Below are 19,589 nucleotides of genomic sequence, written 5' to 3'. Positions count from 1 at the left end.
GGCATTTTGATATTTGCCCAATATCCCCTTACTTACAAGTTAATCTTATTATAGCTCAGAAGTTGCCCTAGGTGCTTAGGAATCACCCTTCAATGAGCAATAGCACAAAGTATCTTTCAGTAAAGCTGGTGGCACAGAGGATGAGTAAGGTACTCCTAACCTACTTCGCAGCTAAGCTTCGTAGCAGAGATGGTATAACTACAACACAGTGTGGCGTGGCAGAGTTGTGTTTTTAAGTACATTCCTCACGGATCTGAGTCTCACTGATGGTGGACTGTGTTGAACGGGAAACTGCACACGCCATCCAGCTGTTTGCATCTCCACCCAAGCTTTTATTTACTGTCCCGTAGGATGTCAAAAGCCTTCATCCTAAAATGCCACCTCATATCCCCCAGGGGCTCTCAAGACCCCTTATTTTATGTTCTTGGTCCTCTTTTTCCTGCTTTGAGCAGGCGCTTCCCCGGGAACCTTGGTCCCTCTCTTTGCATCATAGCAGGAATGCAAAACTGGTGCTGCCTCTGGCGTGCAGCCGTCAGACGCATCCACACCTTTTTGCGGAATGTTTTTTCAGTATGTGGTAAACCAGGTTATCATCCAAAAAGGACAGGTCATCATCAAAGGCTGTGGGTCTGCAACAAGCTTGCCTCACTTTGTCAGTGACTAGTTTTTTCTTTCGGGTTAAGTTTTTCAAGATCTTGTCATAGGTGGTCTCAGCTGCATCACAAGATCCACTGCAATACCGGAAAATTAGTTCTTCTTTGGTTTCGTATCCCAAATCCAAGTCAGTCACGTTTAAATGTATTTCTGTTAAGACACATCCTCGATTTTTGCCCTTTTGACTCCTCCTTCCCTTTCTGCTGGAATTCTCTATGTTCGTGGCTGCATTTTGCCGGTTTCTCTCCCTCCTAGAAAAAATTGGAGTCTGTTTATCCGGCGACCTCCTCAGTCTTTTAATGGTGGCTTGAATAAAGTCCACTACCTCATCAAACTGACCTGGATAATCCTCTGGCATATTTGCTGTTTGGGAAAGAGAGAAAAGGCTTTGTCACATGTCAGTTGTCATTAAGTTTGTCCATCCGTGGTTTAAAAACATTAGACATATTGAAGCTGCTCTGCCATCACTTCAGAGCATGCGCCCAGGACCCACAGAAATCAAGGAGAATTTGGAATGGTTTAGATCATCTTGGAAACTCATTTGGGGAAAAATAAATGAGATTATGTATGTATCTCTCTAGGTGATTGCTGATGCTTGGTAGCACTCTAGCCCATCTTTCAATGCTGAATGAGCCCTGTCAAAGTCGAGGAAAGGAAAAGCATGTCATGATACAAATATTGGTTAATGGATAGGTGAAGCTACCGTAGAGAGGTTATACAGGCTCTTCCCAGCAAAGCAGCAAAAGGATGAGGTTTTTTTAAAGCAACTTTGCGTTTATAATTGTTAATTGTTGTCTTTGCACACCAGCAGCGGTTAGTGTTGCCAAAGTCACCTATCAGTAAGGTTTCTGTGTACAACAGAAAGAGAAATTTCCTGGGGTACCAGGCTGAGGTGTTATTCCTGGCTGTATGACTGCTTTTTTACTGCTTCTAGGGGATAATTGTTATTGGAGCTTTTGAAAATTTCTCATGGAAGTATTTGTGTTACAAGATGCTGATTAGACTGAGTAGAAACAGGACAGGATAGAGGTATGATAATAATTTTCAATAGAAATGTTATTAAAGCATTTTCTTCTTCTGAAGTTAAAATACATATCTAATTTTTCACTTGATATATACTCTACCAGTGATAAATTATTCAAATAAATGTTTAATTTATAAAAAATAATGAAATATTTTTTATACTAGCAGAGTATATAGAGAGTGAGATTGGATGTGTTCCCAAATGTTCTCAGATTTCAGCTTTTCAGCATGATTTGGAAAAAAATCGCATTTTGAAATCTTTAAACTTCCCATGGACTAAATCCCTCAATGTGATCTGCCTTAGTGAATACAAAGATTTAATGGAGGGTCAGGCTGTCAGGAGCCCGTGTGTAGGTGCCCTTACATTGTATTACTAATGATTGTCTCTTAAATATATGAACTACATTGCAGTATTGAGATTTATTTTTTTCACATTTATTGTGCCAAAAATCAAGACTTGTGGACTTGCTTCCTCTGCAGTAAGACCTAAGAGGATGCTTCTTTCTGTACTGAACCCCTAAGTGCCCACCCACACAACAGACCAATGCCAAAAACCTGGCCCTGCATGTACAGGAGCTCTGTCTCCAGAAGGACCCCTACAAAGATCCCAGGAACTGCAGACACTGGGAAAGGCAACACCCAGTGCAGTGCACCTGGCCAGGGGTTGGTACCTCCACTGGGCCATGAAGGCTTTCAGCCAGTCAAGGTGCTGAGACAGAAGCAGCTCCTCCGGCAAAGCTCAGCGCTGCATTTCCTTAATGAGCAGACAGGAAATAATTAACAGACAGGAGCCCTAATGAGAGACCAGGCAGCACACATACCCAGCTCATACGCAGTGGTACGGACCCTGGTTAACAGGGGAGAGGAAGACATGCGGCTGCCTCCCACTGTGTAGCGAAGGTGCGCCTTCATATTCTCAACAAAAGCACCAAGTATAGAGGAGATGAGGGCAGCAGGATCTTAATCCTGTTACTGGAAAAACCTGCTGAAACACAGTGCATCTGCACATAAGGAAGAACATGGACCTCTTGCCAAAGCAGCCACATCCTAGAGGCCCCTGTCCATGACAAAACAGTGATGGATCAGAGGTATATGGTTTTTCACAGACAGCTCCTGCAAAATCATATAGACTGGTGAAAAAGTAATGAAGGCAGGCAACCTTGTACCCTCACACAATGAGGGTGGCACACGGGAAGCAGGATCCTATAAACTGTAGAATTTGGGACTGGAAGAAGTGATTTACACTTTGTTCTACAGATATCCATGCTAAAGGCAAGAATCTTTGCAGACCAGTAACTGTCAAAAGACACGAAAAAGGGATGACTATACAGCTATATGGGACCTGAACAAGGCAGGACCCTGCACCAAGCCCCGTATTCCTGTGACACCAATGGTAAGTGCACCCTTCTTGCACTCCTCCGTCATTACCTCTGTAGCAGGTACCAAAATACCCGCTATAAGCTATAGCTACTGGAGGCAGGTAGCTTGGATAGATGTTTCTCAGATACACCACCCAGCTCTGCTGCAGGACAGGCTGGCCTGCCTACACCATACGAATGCTGGCTTAGTGAGCAAGGTCCTGGTCAGGGCAATAGGTGGGCTACTTTCCTGAACAGCAAGAAGATACAGACACCTTGCTAGACTCAGTCAAGCAAGATGACCCACATGGAGCTGGCATAGCCCTCACTGTTCAAGTACAAGCTTGGCCCTGCCACAGGCACAGATGGAGAGAGGTTTGGCCCAAGGCACTTGTTGCTGCGGGACTGGGTGGTTTCTAGGTTTCTTGCACAGGAGCTAGGTTTCTTAGATTATAACCCAATAAGGGAAGGATGTGGCTCTGAGGAGATGGCTCTAGCTGTGCCATTCTCCACTCTCACCTTCAAATAACTGCTCTCATACTACTGTGACTACCCCAGCCCACACCTCTGTCACATACTCCTGGCCCACCCCTTGTAGCAACAGTATGACACAATGAGACGTTGGCTATGGAGAGTAAAACACAACTGTCAGGGAAACATACGAGGGTTTACTGAAATTCATGTAATGGTCAACCATCAGGAAGGGGACAGAAGATTGTTACAAGGAAACCCAAACTATATGTGGAGATTCTCATTTGCAGCCTTCAGCCTCATACTTATCCCAAGCCTGGTATGCTGCCAGTGGGGCAGGAGTAAGTATCCCCCACCTATGAACTGAGAAAAAACCTGTGGATTACCTGAAAATATAACAGCCCAGCTAGGCACACCATTTTTTTAAATGGCCTGCAATTCAGGTGCAAAAATATCACCTATCCCTGCAACAGTGCTATATGCAGGAGTCTGCTTTGGTTAAACATTAATCAGACAGTTGTAGGGTTCAGGCATTGTCCTGCCCAAGCCAATCCAAGCATGCTCTGGAGCAGAGAAAAAGAGGGGAAAAGGCCCATGTTCCGGACTGTGCCCCTACTCAGAGCCCATGCTGACATCTGCCCTGGTTCCTGTGCGATGACTGCCCTGGCTGCACCAGGGGAGCTAAAGTTGCTGAGAAACTTCTGTGCTGTGAGTGGCCTGTGATATTCAGGGTGGAGGAAACACGCCACAGAAGAGCCTTAAGTAACGCAGCAGCACGAGGTGCCTACACTGCAGAAGGTGGAAACGGTAGGGCGAAAAGTAGATCAAGTAATCAAGCATATCCAACTAGAGGAACCCTACCTACACACATGGACTTGCTGCAGCCAGAAAATGGGGTAAATAGCTGCACTACTGATCCCACTAATCTCGCTGGAGCTCTAACACAAACCATGAAGCTATCCAAGCTGTAACTTGGGTTGAGGTGTGCGTAGCCAATAGGTCTAACAGAGCCAGGGTTCCTTGCCCAGTTCATTCTCTATTGCAACATCAGACCACTCGGAAGACTCACTGGGAGGGATGCCAGCACTGTGAGTAAGATGAATGCCAATTTTATGTCTCCAGGGTGGACTTCCCCTTCAGCCCAGGTGACTGGAAAATATCCCAAGCAGATATCCAAATCTACTGAGAGAACTCCTGCAGTGAACCCCCTGTATTTGGAGATTACATCACTGGAGGAGACACAAGACATGTGGGTGGTATTAGGGAACTGGTGGGAACAGTAGGCACAGAGCTGCTCTCAAGAAAATGTGCTGGACCTATTGACCCTAGCTGGTATCTGCTCACCCACAACTGCACACAGTTACGCAGTTTTGTGGGTGCACCCCATCGACACAATGGCAACTGCATTACTGGGCTACTCAGTGAGTCCTTACAAGCTGCTGTAAGCAACAATACCCTCTACCTGTGGGTCCCCAAACTAGTCATGATCAATGCAACGATGGCATTGATTCTGGCAGCTTCCGACTGGACTGCCAACATACCCCAAGGCTGCTTCCACTGTTTGAGGAACACATCCAGTCCCCACAATCAGCCCGCCTCTGGCTGCTACAGCTCTGAATTGTTACACCATCCCACAAAGCCAAGTTTCAACACATACTCAGTGCCACGGTCCTGTGCTCTCAGCGCTGCGTCAAGAGCAGCTGGAGCCACTAACCACTGAACACGGAGCCAAGCAACAGGGCTCATACTGATTGTATGTGGCTTGGTGCTAATTTTCTACTGCTTAACGAAGCATAGCCGTCAGCATGACTACAAACAGTGCTAGGAGTGGCTCTCAGGGGTCTGAAGGAAACCTTGGCAGCCAGGAGTGAAGTGAGAGTTGACTTAGCAGCCTATGCCAAGGTGCCAGTCATGACTTAGCTGGGATATTCAGCTGTCCAATAAGTATGGACACAAAGTGCTGTAAAAAACCATTGAAATAGGACCCTGGGCAACCAAGTGGAAATGCCAGCATTAACACCAACTGTGACAGGCCGAAACAAGGCAACAGAGGTAGGTGCTGAGGAAGCTACCACCAGACATCACACATGAATATGTAATAACCACTGACCAAGGACTAAAGACTGTAAAAGGCTAATGGACAGAAGGGAAGGTGGAGAAGACCGACAGCAGGACCACCCCATCCTGACAGGCACTTGGTAGATGTGCTCCAGGGATGCTAGGACCTCTCTGCACCATAGCTACCACGTGCCAAGCACTTGTTTAGCCTCTGCACTGTGGTAAGTGCTGCTGGGGATGAAGAGGGTCCTGAGCTCAGCTGTGTGGCCAGGGAACACCAGTGGACTCATATGGGTCTCCTTGGCACCAAATGCTGCTTTGTAACTGAAGAAAGGCGCTTGGCTGAGAGGTACTTAGTTAACCCTCTGCCTCCGACACTGTTTAGGAAAGTTTATAGTCTCAGAACGAAGGTTAAAAGCCTGGCAGTTTTGCTTTTCTAATACTGCATGGACCACGCTAACCTGATCGTGCAGCAGACAGAGCCTTCCATGGGGATTTCACACCCCTGGGAGAAGCACATATTATCATCCCTTCCTGTAACATACACATGCATACACACAAACTGTGTGGATTGTATTTACACATACACAGATACAACTTTAATTATACACGCACATATTTTTTCAAAACAAACTCGTTTACTGACAACATTTGCCTTCTGGTGGAAAAGCTGAGAGAACAAACATGACAGATGCCTGTCACACCGCACAAAGTGCCAGCAGAAAATGCTGAGATACTATGGCAATAGAAACAGTTAAGATCTCTGAGCAGTAGTCCTTCCCTCAAGCTCCAGGGTGTGAAGGAGTTAGAATTTAAAAATCCAAAGCCACCCAGGATAGGACGGGATGGCATGGGATATGTTGGCACGGGATAAGAGAGATGGGATAGCCCACGACAGCATGTGTTCAGTATAGGTTACCAAAGGTTTGCTCACACATGTGCTGCACCTCAAAGCCGGTGTTTCCCAAGGGAAAGAACAGTATGTTCTGGAAATGTAGAATCCTCCCTCAGGGGACACAGGCTCTCTGTGTATCTTGTTCACAACACGGGAAAAAGGCTAGCAGACCCCATTGGGGCAGTGTGGGGGGCTGAGCCCCACCACTTAGGACTACGGTGCCAAGATTGGCACAAAGTCATGAGGTTTTGTTTGGATTTTATGTCATATTTCTGGAAGCTGTTTCCTGCCTGTCCATCTCCCTAGGGAAATCCCTTGAAGGCAGTCTGCACGTGGGCACGTGCACACATTTTTGCATCACCTCTGTCTATCGCCACGCCAGCAGGAGTGTGGGGTAGGAAGCAATGCCTGCGGGAGCTGCAGCCAGCACGTGTGTTCTACTCCCACTCATCTCACTGTCCTGCAGCCCCCTTCCACCTCCTTCTTTCAGTGCTGTGCCAAGGACCTGACGATCCAGGCAGGAATGGGCTAAGCCTTTTCCTCTGGTGGCAACCAGAGCGTGAGTCTGCTTTCTAGCACTGGACTGTCAAGAGTAGGGGGTATGGATGGCAGTCCCTGTGCCAGTCTGCCCCTGGGCACCTTCTCTGTCTCCCATGTCCAGCTAAATCAGGGCTCTCAATCTGTCTGGAGTTTCTCTCGTGACCCAAAAATGAATAAGAAAGCAAAGGGAAGAATGAAACATCACAGGACGGGTACACATGGGAACCTAGGAGTGACCAGGCTGGGGGCAGAGTTGGTGAACACCAAATGTCCAGAACTCCAGGAGCCAAACAAAAAAAAAAAAAAAGAAGAGAAACGAGACTCACTGAAAATACTAATTAAAAAAAATATAGAAAATTGCATCTTCTGCTTGCTCTTGGCTTGCTTTCTGAACCTTTAAGGTACACTCAGATCATAGTTTTGAGCCAACCTCTTGGGTTAGGAATGCCGCTTTTGAATGCAAACTGAAATTCTCACCTCAGTGCTGTTCTCTGGAAACTGAAGCTTTGACCTGCCTGTCCCTGAGCACAGTCCATGTCCCCTGGGCACTGCATGAGCTGGCAGCATGTACGGGCACAGGATCCTGCAGCCAAACACCCATCGTGGTCCCCACTGGCCTCTGCAGAAAGCCACCCTGGAGCTCTGCTTTTGGCATACAGGGAAATATGCCTTCCTCCAGGCATCCTCCCCGCTGCAAACCCCCCAGAAACTGCCTTTGCATTTCTAATTAATTAGAGACACTGTGTGCCAGCAGGACCGGGATCTGATGCCTGTGCTTTTTGGAAGAATAAATTATACAGTGTTCAGATGTTCAGATAGACATCTACAAAAAATAGGTCTAAACAAATATCCAAACCAATCTCATCACATTCTCAAGAAAACAGTCTCCATTAAGGAATTATGGACAATTTATTTCTGCCTGTTCACATGTGACCACAATTACATTTTGTAAAACTAGTCCCTTGATTTCACTAGAAACAGATTTATTTTAAAGCCAAATAGTCCCCCGCAGTGGCAGTAACCCAGCATGGTAGAGCAAGAAACCCTCAGTTCATACCTGACCACAAATTGTTTTCAGTAGGAACAGATGGATCTTCAGCTTTTGAGAAAAAAATCCAGTTACTCATTTTGGTGCCTGGTTATGGATTTAAAAGGCTAGCTACAGTCTCTCCTGACTATGCAGTCTATTATGGCTTACAAGAAAAGCTTAAATTCTATTAATTGCAAAATAATAAATTACATAAGTGGGTTTTCCTTTTTTTTTTCCTTTTTTTTCCTTTTTTTTTTTTTAAATCTCATAACACATGATATTTTAAATTATTTGAAACTTTGTACTTTATAGACTGGTTTTCCATACTGGTCTTGGGAAAATGTAATCACATCAATGCAGTGTTACATTGCACTTCGCATATCCTGAGTAAAAGTGATGTAACAGAAGTCACATAGGGTATACTCAAAATGATAAAATTTGGTTTTTGTTTTATATTGTACCTTTTATGCATGTGTTTGTGGCAGTGTATAGTTACTACATCAAAACATCAGGCCAAACATTTAGCAGAATTGCCAGGATATTTCACTTAAGCACAGCTGTTGTTCAATTAGAGAAATCCAAACAGCAGCATTCAGACTCTAGTTTAAAGTACAATTTCAAAGTTCAAGGGGGTTAATCCAGCCCATTATAGTGGTAAATAATATTTAGAAAATTCAGATCCAGATATGTGTGAGGGTCAAACGTCCCTTTTTCAAAAACAGTTCTGGTACTTTAATCTGGGCCCTTCATGATTAAAATATTTTATTTCCTTTCTTTCCTGGTTATTTTTTAAGTTTCCTCCAAAGTTATACTCACAAAAACACACCCTGTCCAAACATAGAATTTCTTCATGTCACACCACAAAGGTGTACTTTAGGAGGCCCTCAGAGTAACCCATTTGCAGAAGCGCAACCTTAGCAAGGTTAAAGTCACCAATCTGATGATCATTCTGCTTTGCAAAGTAAACCAGCATCAACTGTGGTGGGAATATACTATTTATTTCATTGAAAATGAAGTATTTTTCATGAAAAACAAAGCCTATCATGCAGGCATCAAAGCAAAGAAAGGTGTTAGAAATAGTTATGCTGAAAGGTTTTCAGGATTTAAACAATTAAAGTATCACCTCTCTGAGGTATGACTTCGCTTTTGTGCCTTGCATGAAAATCCATGGGGCTAAGGGTGAAATGGAAACCAGTCAGTTGTGTCCATTAGCAAACAGAGCATCAAACACACCAGGGGCAGCTCAGCTTTAAATGTTTAATACAGTTCTGGTTCACTACCTCACTCCCTGCCTCGCCAGCTCCCAGGACATGCTGCACCCTCCTGCCTGACTCAGAGAGCCCTTAGAAAAGGAGCCTCTCGTCAGTGTCACTTACCTCTCATCAAGGTAAAGTGCTAAACGACCTGGAGGATGACTCCGGGGCCACTCACACCAGTCAGGTGTGGTAAGGCAGCACTAGAAAAAGACACAGGGTTAACCGACCTGGTGTGCTTGCTCCTGATGGAGCAGCCAAGTTTTGTGCTTGTAGCTTGCTAGCTAACCCTGCCACTTCCCATGTGTTGGTCATAATGACAAATCTGCAGAATATTTTGTACTTTTGCACTGCCAGTCTTGGCACTATCTCCCCTTGCATCCTTTGCCTGCTTTCTCACAGGTATGAAATCCTTCATTCCCACCAGAAGATTAAAAGGGAGAAACAATAGGACCATTATAATTACTGCCAGCTGGAGGAATTCCCTGAGAGCAGGGGGAAACAGCGAGGTCAGATGAACTGGGTGAAGCAAAGGAAGCCGCCTTGTGAGCTGACCTGTCCGAAGAGTTTCTTGCTTTTCATCCAGTCCAGGTGGGGTTGCTCACGAGATGCTGCCTGACTCTGAGGTGGCACCTGGGGTCGGGCCCCTCCCCTGGCCTCTCTGGGGTGGGCAAAGGAGTGTCCCATCTGGTAGTCAAGCAGCAAAGGAGAAGCAGGAGGATGTGGTCTTGCCTGTGACGCAAAGCTTTGGAAAAACAGCTCTGAGGCACTAAGGAGCAGACGGCTTTCCAGCGGTCGCTCTCGAGGTTTTGTGACAGTCCCTGTGGCAGCTGCCAGAAGCCTGCCTGCACTAGGGCCTTGTTGTATGAGGCCGTGCGGGCACCTGAGCACCCATGGAGCAGTCTCTGCACCTGAAGTTATGGCATAAAGAGTGTAAAAGGAGAAAAAGGAAAAAGTGGCAGTGTCCTGTCTGGAGCTAGTGACAGAGCAGGAGCCAAACCCGGGCAAGGCCTGTTGTCTCCTCAGTAAGTTCTTGTACCCCTCCAAATCTATACCACACTGAGTAAATATCCAGCTTCCCAGGTAATGTTTTTATGTTTATGCTTAGTTATTTGGTTCTGTCTCTACCCTGCAAGAGCCTCAAATGAGTATGAACGAGTGGGTCCTGAAACCTGTGACCTCTATTAGCGAGAGAGCATGCAGCCAGCTAACAGGCACGATATTGAGAGTTTAATGGAGGAAATACTGTTAGTAACAAAAAAGTAATTAAAAAAATTATCTTTAGCATCCCTGGTGCAGAAGTGATCCAGCCCTTGCGTGACATCAGTAAAACCCCACATCGGTCATCCAGCCCCACTTTAGTGCCAGCTCACTGAACAGCGATGGTATTCCTAAATAAATAACAGCAACTGTTCCCAGGCTGCCTGTGCTCTTACATTGCATCTCCTGTTGGGTTTTAGGAGTGTTCCCAAGGAACAACACAGGCAGCAGGAAGGGACCCTATCCCAGTCTCTTCCCTGGGATTAGTAAAGTGGAGCCATCTGGGCAAAACCATGGCTGATGTCCCTCCTGTGGCAACCTCTGCTGCTATCAGATTTTGATCTGACCTATAAATAATACCTGCTCTTCCCCTGTTGCCTTTTGCTACCTGCATTTCAATGTGTTTACAATAGGAACAATACAAAAAGTTTCAATCTTGCAGTTTGGAAATGTGATTATTATAATAAACAGTCCCTGGCTCTAGAGCAGAGGTGTTGCTACCCTGCTTCAGAAGGTCTTATGTTGGGATGTGTGGATCATGGTCTGCCAGTGCGGCATGTGCTTGGAAAAGCTAGGTCCTTCCCAGCTGTTACACTGGATACACACTTCCCTGTTGGAAACTTCCTGAGTAATGGCTGATTTTGCCAAAGAGGTCTTACACGCTTGGGAAGGGAGCAGAGGTAGTCCAGATGTTTTTAGGTAGCTTGTTAGTTAAAGGGGATATGACCAGCTTGCCTCTGAAAATGCGGCCACCCGAGAAATTCTGGCACACCACTTTTAACACTGCCTGGCCACGATGCAGGAAAACAAGTATTTTGATTTCAATGTTTGCTTCTTTTGAAGCTTATTCCTGTTCAATAATCATTAAAGCATTAGTACAAGTCCCACTGACTTCAAAGAAATGTATCTGCAGGTTTCAGTTTAAGTGTTGTACCAATACATACAGCCTAAATACCTGCTAAGTCTTACAATGTGGCTTTACTCCTTAAAAAGAGTGATGATATTTGAAATGCCTCACGTAATTGATTTTCTGTCCTTGATCTTCAAACCAGACATACTGTAACGCATATTTTGTGTCTTCATGCTTTGTTTGTACCTGTCTCAAATCTTTTTGATTCCGGTTTTTTTTTCTTCTCTTTGTAATTAGGACTGGATTTCCAAGAATCATTGAAATCTTCCCTTTGGTTCACCTTACCAAATACTACTTGATCAGAAATTACAGCTGGTTTTGTCAAAAATGACCATTCTGCAGTGTCAACCACTCTACCAGCACTAATGTGACAGTGGCCTATTACTTGTCATTAACTTACTACCTCACAAGTATGAGAATCCACAAGTGTGGTTACATGGTGTTTGGCCTAGGTACTACAAATTTTAAGTTGCAGATGCTTGATAGTGTGTGTGGGGGATGAAGACTGGATATTTGCACTATATGTTCCATCCCTGATCATCTGCAGTTGTGGGGAATAAGACCTGATGACCCCAATGGCTTCTCTCAGCCTCTGTAACTTTAAATGTTTCAAACCTACTTACAGTCCTAATCAGGAACAGTATAATTTACAAAGACAGCACAACTTATGAATCTGAGGATGCTCTTCTAGTGCAGAAATAACGCCTCCCCCATCAATTCATCAATAGTCACTACACAGCTGAATTCTTCAGATTTTCAAGAAGTGGTTTGCAGCTTTTTGTCTGCAGGCCACGAACACAGGGATTTCTAAAATGTATTGAAAAGGCCTATAAATGGTGACCAAAAAAGGCATATTCAGGCATATTATCTAGCAACCCACACCTACAACACATCTAAAAGGACCCACACTTTCAGTGGCAAATTTCTGAGGTCCCTAAATTGAAAAAGCAGTAGAGAAGTAAAACTTGAAAAAAGGACAAATCTTAAAATGAGAATAAAACCATATTTTCCTGCATTTCACTCCTCCCCTCCAGTCCTAGAATACCCTTCACAGAAATATATTCAGTATTTACACCTGAGACCGCTGAGAAATCAGCTTCTAGGGCTACATGCAGCTGGCTTTAACCAGATGGGCTCTGTTCTTTTTTTGTCCACAATTTTGCTCATGAATGGGCAATCTTGAATGCTTGAGATTTCTAAATGCCTAGATAACCTGGGCATGACCATGCAAATGAACTTTACTATATATATGCTGGCCCAGGGACACAGGCATGCTTGGTCCGACACTGGCTGGATGTACCGGCTGTACTGGATACGCACAGATCAAATGACGCAGTGTGGCACCTGCTCAGTGTGGCAGATACCTCTCCAGTGCACTGGATTTACTGTGCATAGGCAGGTTACCTCTGTAGCTTCTGGCCGTCTTAGACTAAAACACATATGCCACACCGTAGGTGTGTTGAGCAGGAAAGCCTGGGCAGAAACATGAGAATTCTGGTTCGTAACACTGAATGTGCCTCATAAATATTGTAGGGAAGGAAATGCACTTTACTGGAAGTTTAATTTAATACTGGTTATGCCTTAGAGAGTCCTACAATATCACTGTTTATTCTAGATACTTTCCATATTAGTTGATAATGTTGCAGCTAAATACAGTAACTTAACATTAAAAACCTCTTAGCAGGCGTATGAAGAATTTTTAACAGAAGTGTAATGAACACATACCACAGTGTGTTACAGCATAACAAACATACTGAAGGAGCTCCAACAATGCATGACCATCCTCAGTAGCCACAGAGTAACTCAGATGTTATAACACCAAAAAACCACTTTTTCCTCCTGTTAGGAGGGAAAAGCTCATGGTGATATTTTTCGTTTAATACTACATGCTTACCACTAATTCTTACTAAAGATGCTCACTTGATCAAAAGATTATATATCATATCCTGGACCTTAGGATACTCCAGTCCTCACATACATGTTGATTATGGCCATACAGTGGCAAGCAGTTTTATTCACTGGGAATTGCAAATAAGTCAAACCAAGTGTTTGGCTTCCTTTGCACTGTATGTTTCCGAAGCTGCTGACTTAGTATTTTCTTTATAATAATTTAGTTTATATTTGTCCTGTTTGCAGTTGCTATTTAAACTTATGGCGTCCTTCCTCCAGCAGACTGAAGCAAGAGGGAAACAAAGAAAGGGTTTTCTAGCCTTACAAACTCTACAGCTACTCTTCTTTGTGTGAAATAAGCTATCCTATGAGCACTGACGTCTAAAACACCTATAAACACTGGATTCATTTCAAATGAACTGCATTTATGGAGGCTACTCTCAGGCCAGCTACCAGTCCACTGAAAAATGCAGAAGCATGCAATTGCCAATACCCTTTGCCATCTCTAATTACTGCCCTGAACAGCAAAGGTCAGCACATTACACCTGATCAGCCCAGAAGGTTAGGACCTTGCCTGTAGGCTGGAAGGAAGGAAGGTTTCCAGCCAATCTGAAAGGAATGGGGTAACATCAGGTGACCTCAGTGCACTTTGCAGACAAATCAGTCCCACCAAATAAGAACACAAAAAGGCGTCAAGGGCCTGGGAAAACAGATCTGTGCTCTAGCAAGGTGTTTGGCCCGTCCCTAGGAGTGGGATGTGATCTCACAACCCTACTAACCCCTGCTGCAAGCAGTGCATGGCAGACCTGACCTCTCTGGAGTAAAAGCAATGCACACCTTGGAGCACAATTGCTACTCCCCACTCAGCCTCCACAGGGATTGTTTCAGAGGAGAGCAGTGCACTGCTCTTCGAATGAACACAGCACCCAGTCCTGCTCAGCGCCCACACTGCCCCATGCAGATGAGCCGAAGTGGGTGTTGACAGTGCTCCCACCGCTTCATGAGCTGCCTGCTGCAAAGGCCCTAGGCAAAGCAGATGACCAACAGCACCCACAGAGACATTAATACACAGCAAGTCCACCAGCAGATGGGAGAAGGAGCTGTGAGCATGCCTGCATGCTCGTGGCATACTGCACTCTTCTCATGAGAGAAAGCCCAGAGAACACAGGGAAGCCCACATGGTGTAGACATGACTCCTCTTGCATACATCGTTATGTGTCTTTCATGTGTTGAAGGGTGCGTGCCACCAAATGGTAAGCAGAGAGAAACAAGTATGTTAAAGACGCTGATGGTGATGACTTGAACAAAGTGCTGCTGTGGCAGGAAGACAGCGAAGTGCTGGATAGGATTGGCCTCATGGGCTGTGTTTGCAGGCTGTTCTCCAGACACCACACACCTTTAAATCAACTAAAAGCAGTGCAAAAGTGGATCAAAGTATTTCACTGCTCTCTTACAGCCGCCTTTCTGCAGGTCTCCACTGACTCATCCAACTTGGCAACATAGCAAAGAGTTTCTGACTTTCAGGCATGGGTGATGCGTAAACAGCTGCCATGCAACCACCACAGGAACTCCCTGGGTTTTCCCCAATTTCTGTTGTGAAGAACAGCACTTCTTACTTTCCCCTCACAGTCAGGCCCATTTATTTGTGATCCACAGGGTTAAGAGATGGAGACCAAACTACTGGCCCTTTCTCAAATGACTATCCTGGGCAACAACCTGCAACCCAACTCTGCTTGGCAAAGCCTATGTCTGTGTCCTGCAAACAGAGATATCTGGAAGAGGCTGTCTATTGATACTACCATAGCTCAAGTAAAACACAGGTAACTTGTTTCTTCCCACTCCTTGTCTACCCAATCCACGGGGGGGGGGGGGGGGGGGGGGGGGTGTGGAAAAAAGAGGCAACAATGAGAAATTTCAGACACCGGGAACAGAGAAGACTGCTGCTGCTGCCTGACCCCTTGAGGTGCTGCAGACAAACCAGCTCACCAGGAACCATATTCCCAGAAGTGAGTTTCAAGATAAAAACAGTTATCATACAAACACTATCACTCTGGAAAGATGGAGTGTTAATGATCTCCAACCCTGCAGCTTCTGCCAGAGCTACAAATTGACTGGCACCACTTTTTCCCTGAGGCTTTTCTTGCCACCAGTGATGCAGCAAGCCTGTGAAGAGGGGACCAGCACAGTGCCTGAAAAGCTGATCTCTGCCTTTTGTAGGACAGTACTTATCCCACCACACAGCTTGCTGTGGAGATCACCACATGTGACAGCCTCCCAGCCCTGGGAAGCTGGAGCCCTGGAAGGAAGAGCTTTTGGCCAACCTCCCTGTGTGGAGGGGCTGAAAGGACATCAGGGGGTGCTGGTCTGCAAGCAGCAGGAGCCTGGGCTGGGACCCACAGAGGTTGCAGCCTAGGCAAGATTCCAGCAGGGGGGTAACATAAGCAAGAAAAAGAAAGAAAGAAGACTAAGTGGAGAAGGAAACAGATGTGTGTGCGGAAAAGGAGACGGGTGTTGGGGAGCGGACGAAAGTGGAGTCACAGCATATGATTCCCCACTCAGTGCCTCCATACTATGTTAGCCTGGCTGCTCGTGGAGAAACCAGAGCAGGGCTAGAACTGCAACAGGCACAGGGAAAAGACATGCTCTAGATAAAGAGATAAAAATGAATCCCAGTTACTGGATTCTGTCTGCATCCTGCAACGAGCTAAACAGAGAGGGCAGAGCAAGGGCAAAGGGAGCAACCTCCAAGCTGTGCCTATGCCTTTGCTAAATTAACATCTCCCAAATTCATGTGAGTATTTTGCCACTTCTTAATGAGTCATATTAACTCTCACTTTAAAAATCCACCAGAGTTAGTTTAACACTCGCATAGCTCTGTGAAAATCCTGTATCTGCTATTGTAGGAGACCTATTATTAGCAAGGCATTATTATTATCTGTCATTTGGATTGTAAGCTGTCTTACTGTGAGCTGGTTCATGTGGATTGCTCTGCATGAAGCTCCTAACCCTGCCACTGCTACTCTCCTGTAAATTTCCATGCAGACACACTAATTTCAGGATCAGGATCCAAGGAGGATTTAATGAAACTCAGCAGTCCTACAGGATGAGTACAGTGCCTCCCACCATGGAGCCCCATCTCCGTTAGGACTTGCGCCCGCTGCAGGCGGTGACTAACTGCATTGGCAGGTCTGAGCAGGGAGAGGGAGGTTGAAGCGGTGGCGAAGCAGTTTCAGTGCCTGCCCTGCAAGGTCGATGTATCTGATCCTCCTCTCAGCTCCCCTGCATACAACTAACTTTCCCACCTCTCCAGATTTTTCAACCAAAGGGATGTTATGACTGCGGGGAAGGTAGGGCTGGAGGCTGGGGGGGAGGAGTGGGCATTGCCACTGTAATTGCCAGCGCCAGGCTTAGGAGGATGACTTGTTTTGGAGCTGCTGGAGCCAGACCAGAGCCAGTGATGCTGACTGGGGCAGAAGTAGGGTCAGAAAGTGGGGAGGCCATTTCCTCACCCTGATGCCTAGGCAAAGGGGAGCAGGTTTAGCAAGACAGACAGCAGTGGCTACAAAGGGGAATGTTTCTTACAGTCACTGTGCACAGCATAGGGAGGCAGCAGGCTGATGGGGGACAGATCGTCTTCAGGCCCCTCTACCACTGAAGAGGGCCCCTTGGGAGGCGTCTTACCGGTGGGCAGGGGCGAGGTGGAGACCGTGTTGAGCAGCACCACGCAGACAGCCACAACATCCCATAACTTCATCTTAGATCTCCTTCCAACACGGGCCCCTGGCAGAGAGAGAGGCAGGGTTAGCTCCCAGCTGCTGTGCTCCCCCCGTCCCGTCCCCTCCCTGCCAGGCCTGAGACAAAGGCGAGCAGCCTCACACTCCTGATCAGCCAGGTCCACCCTGGCCAGGCCCAGGGACAGAGCAGGGGGAAACAACCTGTGCTCAGCTTGGCGTGTCGTCGTCCCGTCCCCCCCCCCCCCCCCCCCCCGATTACCTCCCAGAGCGAGGGAGGTGGGCTCTCCCCAGCAAGAGGTGTGAGAGAGGGGCAGGCAGGATGGCCTCCAGCCCCTCGCTGCCCAAGCTACCTGCTTTGAGGGATGCTGGCAGGCAGGCCCCAGGAGTCTGTGCCCAGGGGCTTGGGGGTGTGACTGTGTCCCTGTCCTGGCAGGCAGGTCACCTTGTGCTTGTCCTCCTCCAGCACCCAGATGGTGCCAGGGCACCTGTCCCCAGGCTGGGCCAGGGCGGACCAAGCTGATCCGGTGTGCAGGGCTGTGCAGATTTGTTGTGCTACAGGCAAACCTTGCTTTCCCTTTCTGTGTCTTCTCCTTTCCCTCTCCTCCCCTTCCCCCCCCCCCCTTTTTTTTTCCTCTTTCCCCTTTCCTGTCCCCTTCCCAGTCATCTTTCCCTTTCCTTTTCCTCTTTTTCCTTTTGTTTTTCTCTTTGCTTTCCTCCTCACTTGTCATGTTTCCTTCCCCTGCCCTCTTCCTTTTCCCCTCCTTTCCCCGTCCCCTCATCTATTTCCTTTTCCCCTTCTCTTCCCGTTTCCCCTTCCCCTTGTTTCAAGATTTCCTTCTTCATTCCCTCTTTTTCCCCTTTCCTTTTCCCTCTCTTCTTTGTTTCCATCTCCCCTTCCTTTCATTTTCCTCTCCTTTTCCCATTCTTCCGTGTTTCCCTCTCCTCATTTCCTTCCCCTCCCTACTTTTCTTTCTCTCTCTTTTCCTGCTCCTCTTTCTTTTGCCTTCTTCCTTCCCTTGCCTCCTCTTCTCTTCCCCTTCCCTTTCCCTCTTTCTTCTCTCCTCCTCGCTCCCCGCCGTCCCGCCCGCAGCCAGCCACGCACCCGATGCCCGCCGTCCGGGGGTGACGGCTGCCCCAGCCCGGTTCGCCCCGGCGCGGGCGGCGGCTCGGCGCAGCGTCCGGCCCGGGGGGCGCAGCCCCGCTGGGGGGCTCGGTGGCGGCGCCGGATCCCGCGGCGGGGCTCGGGGCGCGGCTGCCGCCCGGGGCCCGCCGGCACCCGCCGCCCGGTGCGCGCTTTCCCCGCCGGCCGCTGCCTTCGCACCTCGCCGGGGCCGGGGGCTTCGCGGCGGCGCTGTGCCCCCGGGAGGGTGCCCGCCACGGCCCCCCACCGTCCTCCGCGGCCCCTGCCTCGCCCTCACCTCTGAGCTGGTCTCGTCGGACCCGAGATGGACATTAACGCCGGGGAGCCGAGCGGCTGGACGGGCGGTGCATGTGGGCCGGGTCGGGGTCCGACCGCGGGGACCCTCTCTGCGCGAGGGTGGGTGGGGGCGTATGGAGGAAGGGGAGCAAGGTCGCAAGTCTGGATGGAGGCAGAGGGGAGCCGCCAGCACAAGCCCCGGCGGCCTCCCCCGCCGCCGGCGCAGGTGCGGTGGCCGCGGCAGGAGCGGCGCCGCGGGGGTCTCTGCCCGCTCCGGCCCCGGAGCCACGCTCAGCAGCGGCGGGAGCGGCCCGAGCCGCGGGGAGCGCCGCCTGGCAGCGGGAGCTGGCTCTGGGTGCTGCTTTTGGGACCCTGCCTGGAAATCTGAGAAAGACACTCCATCAACAACTGCGGGGAGTCAGATGAAGACATCAGGGCTCCTGTAACGCCAGCTGGTCCAGCACCGCGGGGAGCCGCGCACCGCTCGGACACGCACGCAACGGCGGGAAGGAAAAAAAAAAGCCACAAAAAAGCCCCCACCACGACAAAAAACCACCCCAGATCAGGAGGGGAGGAAAAAATTTAAAAAAAAAAAAAAAAAAAAAAATTCAAAGCACCCCCCTCAGCCTGCTGGGAGAATCAGAGGCCGGCGCTGGGATTTGTGGAGCCGGTAGCAGCAGCAGCGAGGCTTCCTCCTCCAGATCGGGGGTCCCGTCGCGGCGAAAGCTTAGATCCAGGCGGGGACCGCGGCGGGAGGCCGGGCCGGTGCCGGGGAGCGCCCGCTCCGGCTGCCCCGGCTGCGCTTGGGCGCGCCCGGCTCCCCGGGCGCCGGCGGGGCTGGGCGGGGGGCGCGGGGCCGGCGAGGCGCGGGGGGCGCCGCACCCGCGGGCGGAGGGAGCGCGGAGCCGGACGCGCGGACGCGGGGGCTTTGCCAGGGCGACTCGGCGCCGCAGATGGATTTATAGGGCCCTTTGGCAGTGACGCGCCCTCCGCTGATTCGCTTTCAGACCCAAACACACGCTGGCCCCCCGCACCGGACCCCGCGGAGCCTCCAAATATCTCCCGGCTGAAGTCACCGGCCCGACATACCGTGGGC

The 19,589-nt window shown here is 48.5% G+C and overlaps 1 protein-coding gene across 2 annotated transcripts; it reads right to left on the bottom strand.

The window, feature by feature from the left end:
- Positions 1-237: 237 nt before the first annotated feature.
- On the bottom strand, positions 238-19,008 carry GDNF (glial cell derived neurotrophic factor). 2 transcript variants are annotated; one of them, XM_040580922.1, is made up of 3 exons: positions 18,495-19,008; positions 16,925-17,122; positions 238-1,017 (listed from the first exon to the last, which is right to left on the bottom strand). In XM_040580922.1, exons 2-3 carry the CDS (start codon positions 17,094-17,096, stop codon positions 533-535), a joined length of 657 nt encoding a protein of 218 aa, XP_040436856.1. In that variant the 5' UTR covers positions 17,097-17,122; positions 18,495-19,008; the 3' UTR covers positions 238-532. The 2 variants fall into 2 exon arrangements, with proteins under 2 accessions (XP_040436856.1, XP_040436855.1); XM_040580921.1 differs by having other exon boundaries at positions 17,024-17,122.
- Positions 19,009-19,589: the final 581 nt, after the last annotated feature.

The sequence above is a fragment of the Falco naumanni genome, chromosome Z (assembly GCF_017639655.2).
Source record: "Falco naumanni isolate bFalNau1 chromosome Z, bFalNau1.pat, whole genome shotgun sequence".
Taxonomy (NCBI): Eukaryota; Metazoa; Chordata; class Aves; order Falconiformes; family Falconidae; genus Falco; species Falco naumanni.
This window is presented reverse-complemented; position numbering and strand designations above follow the sequence as displayed.

Bases quoted from the DNA above. Each gene is read 5' to 3' on its own strand.
- GDNF (XM_040580922.1), bottom strand. From the start codon at position 17,096: ATGAAGTTATGGGATGTTGTGGCTGTCTGCGTGGTGCTGCTCAACACG. The intron at 1,018-16,924 runs GTAAGAAACATT...TTTCCCAAACAG, and splicing joins CTATGCTGTGCACAGTGACT to CAAATATGCCAGAGGATTAT.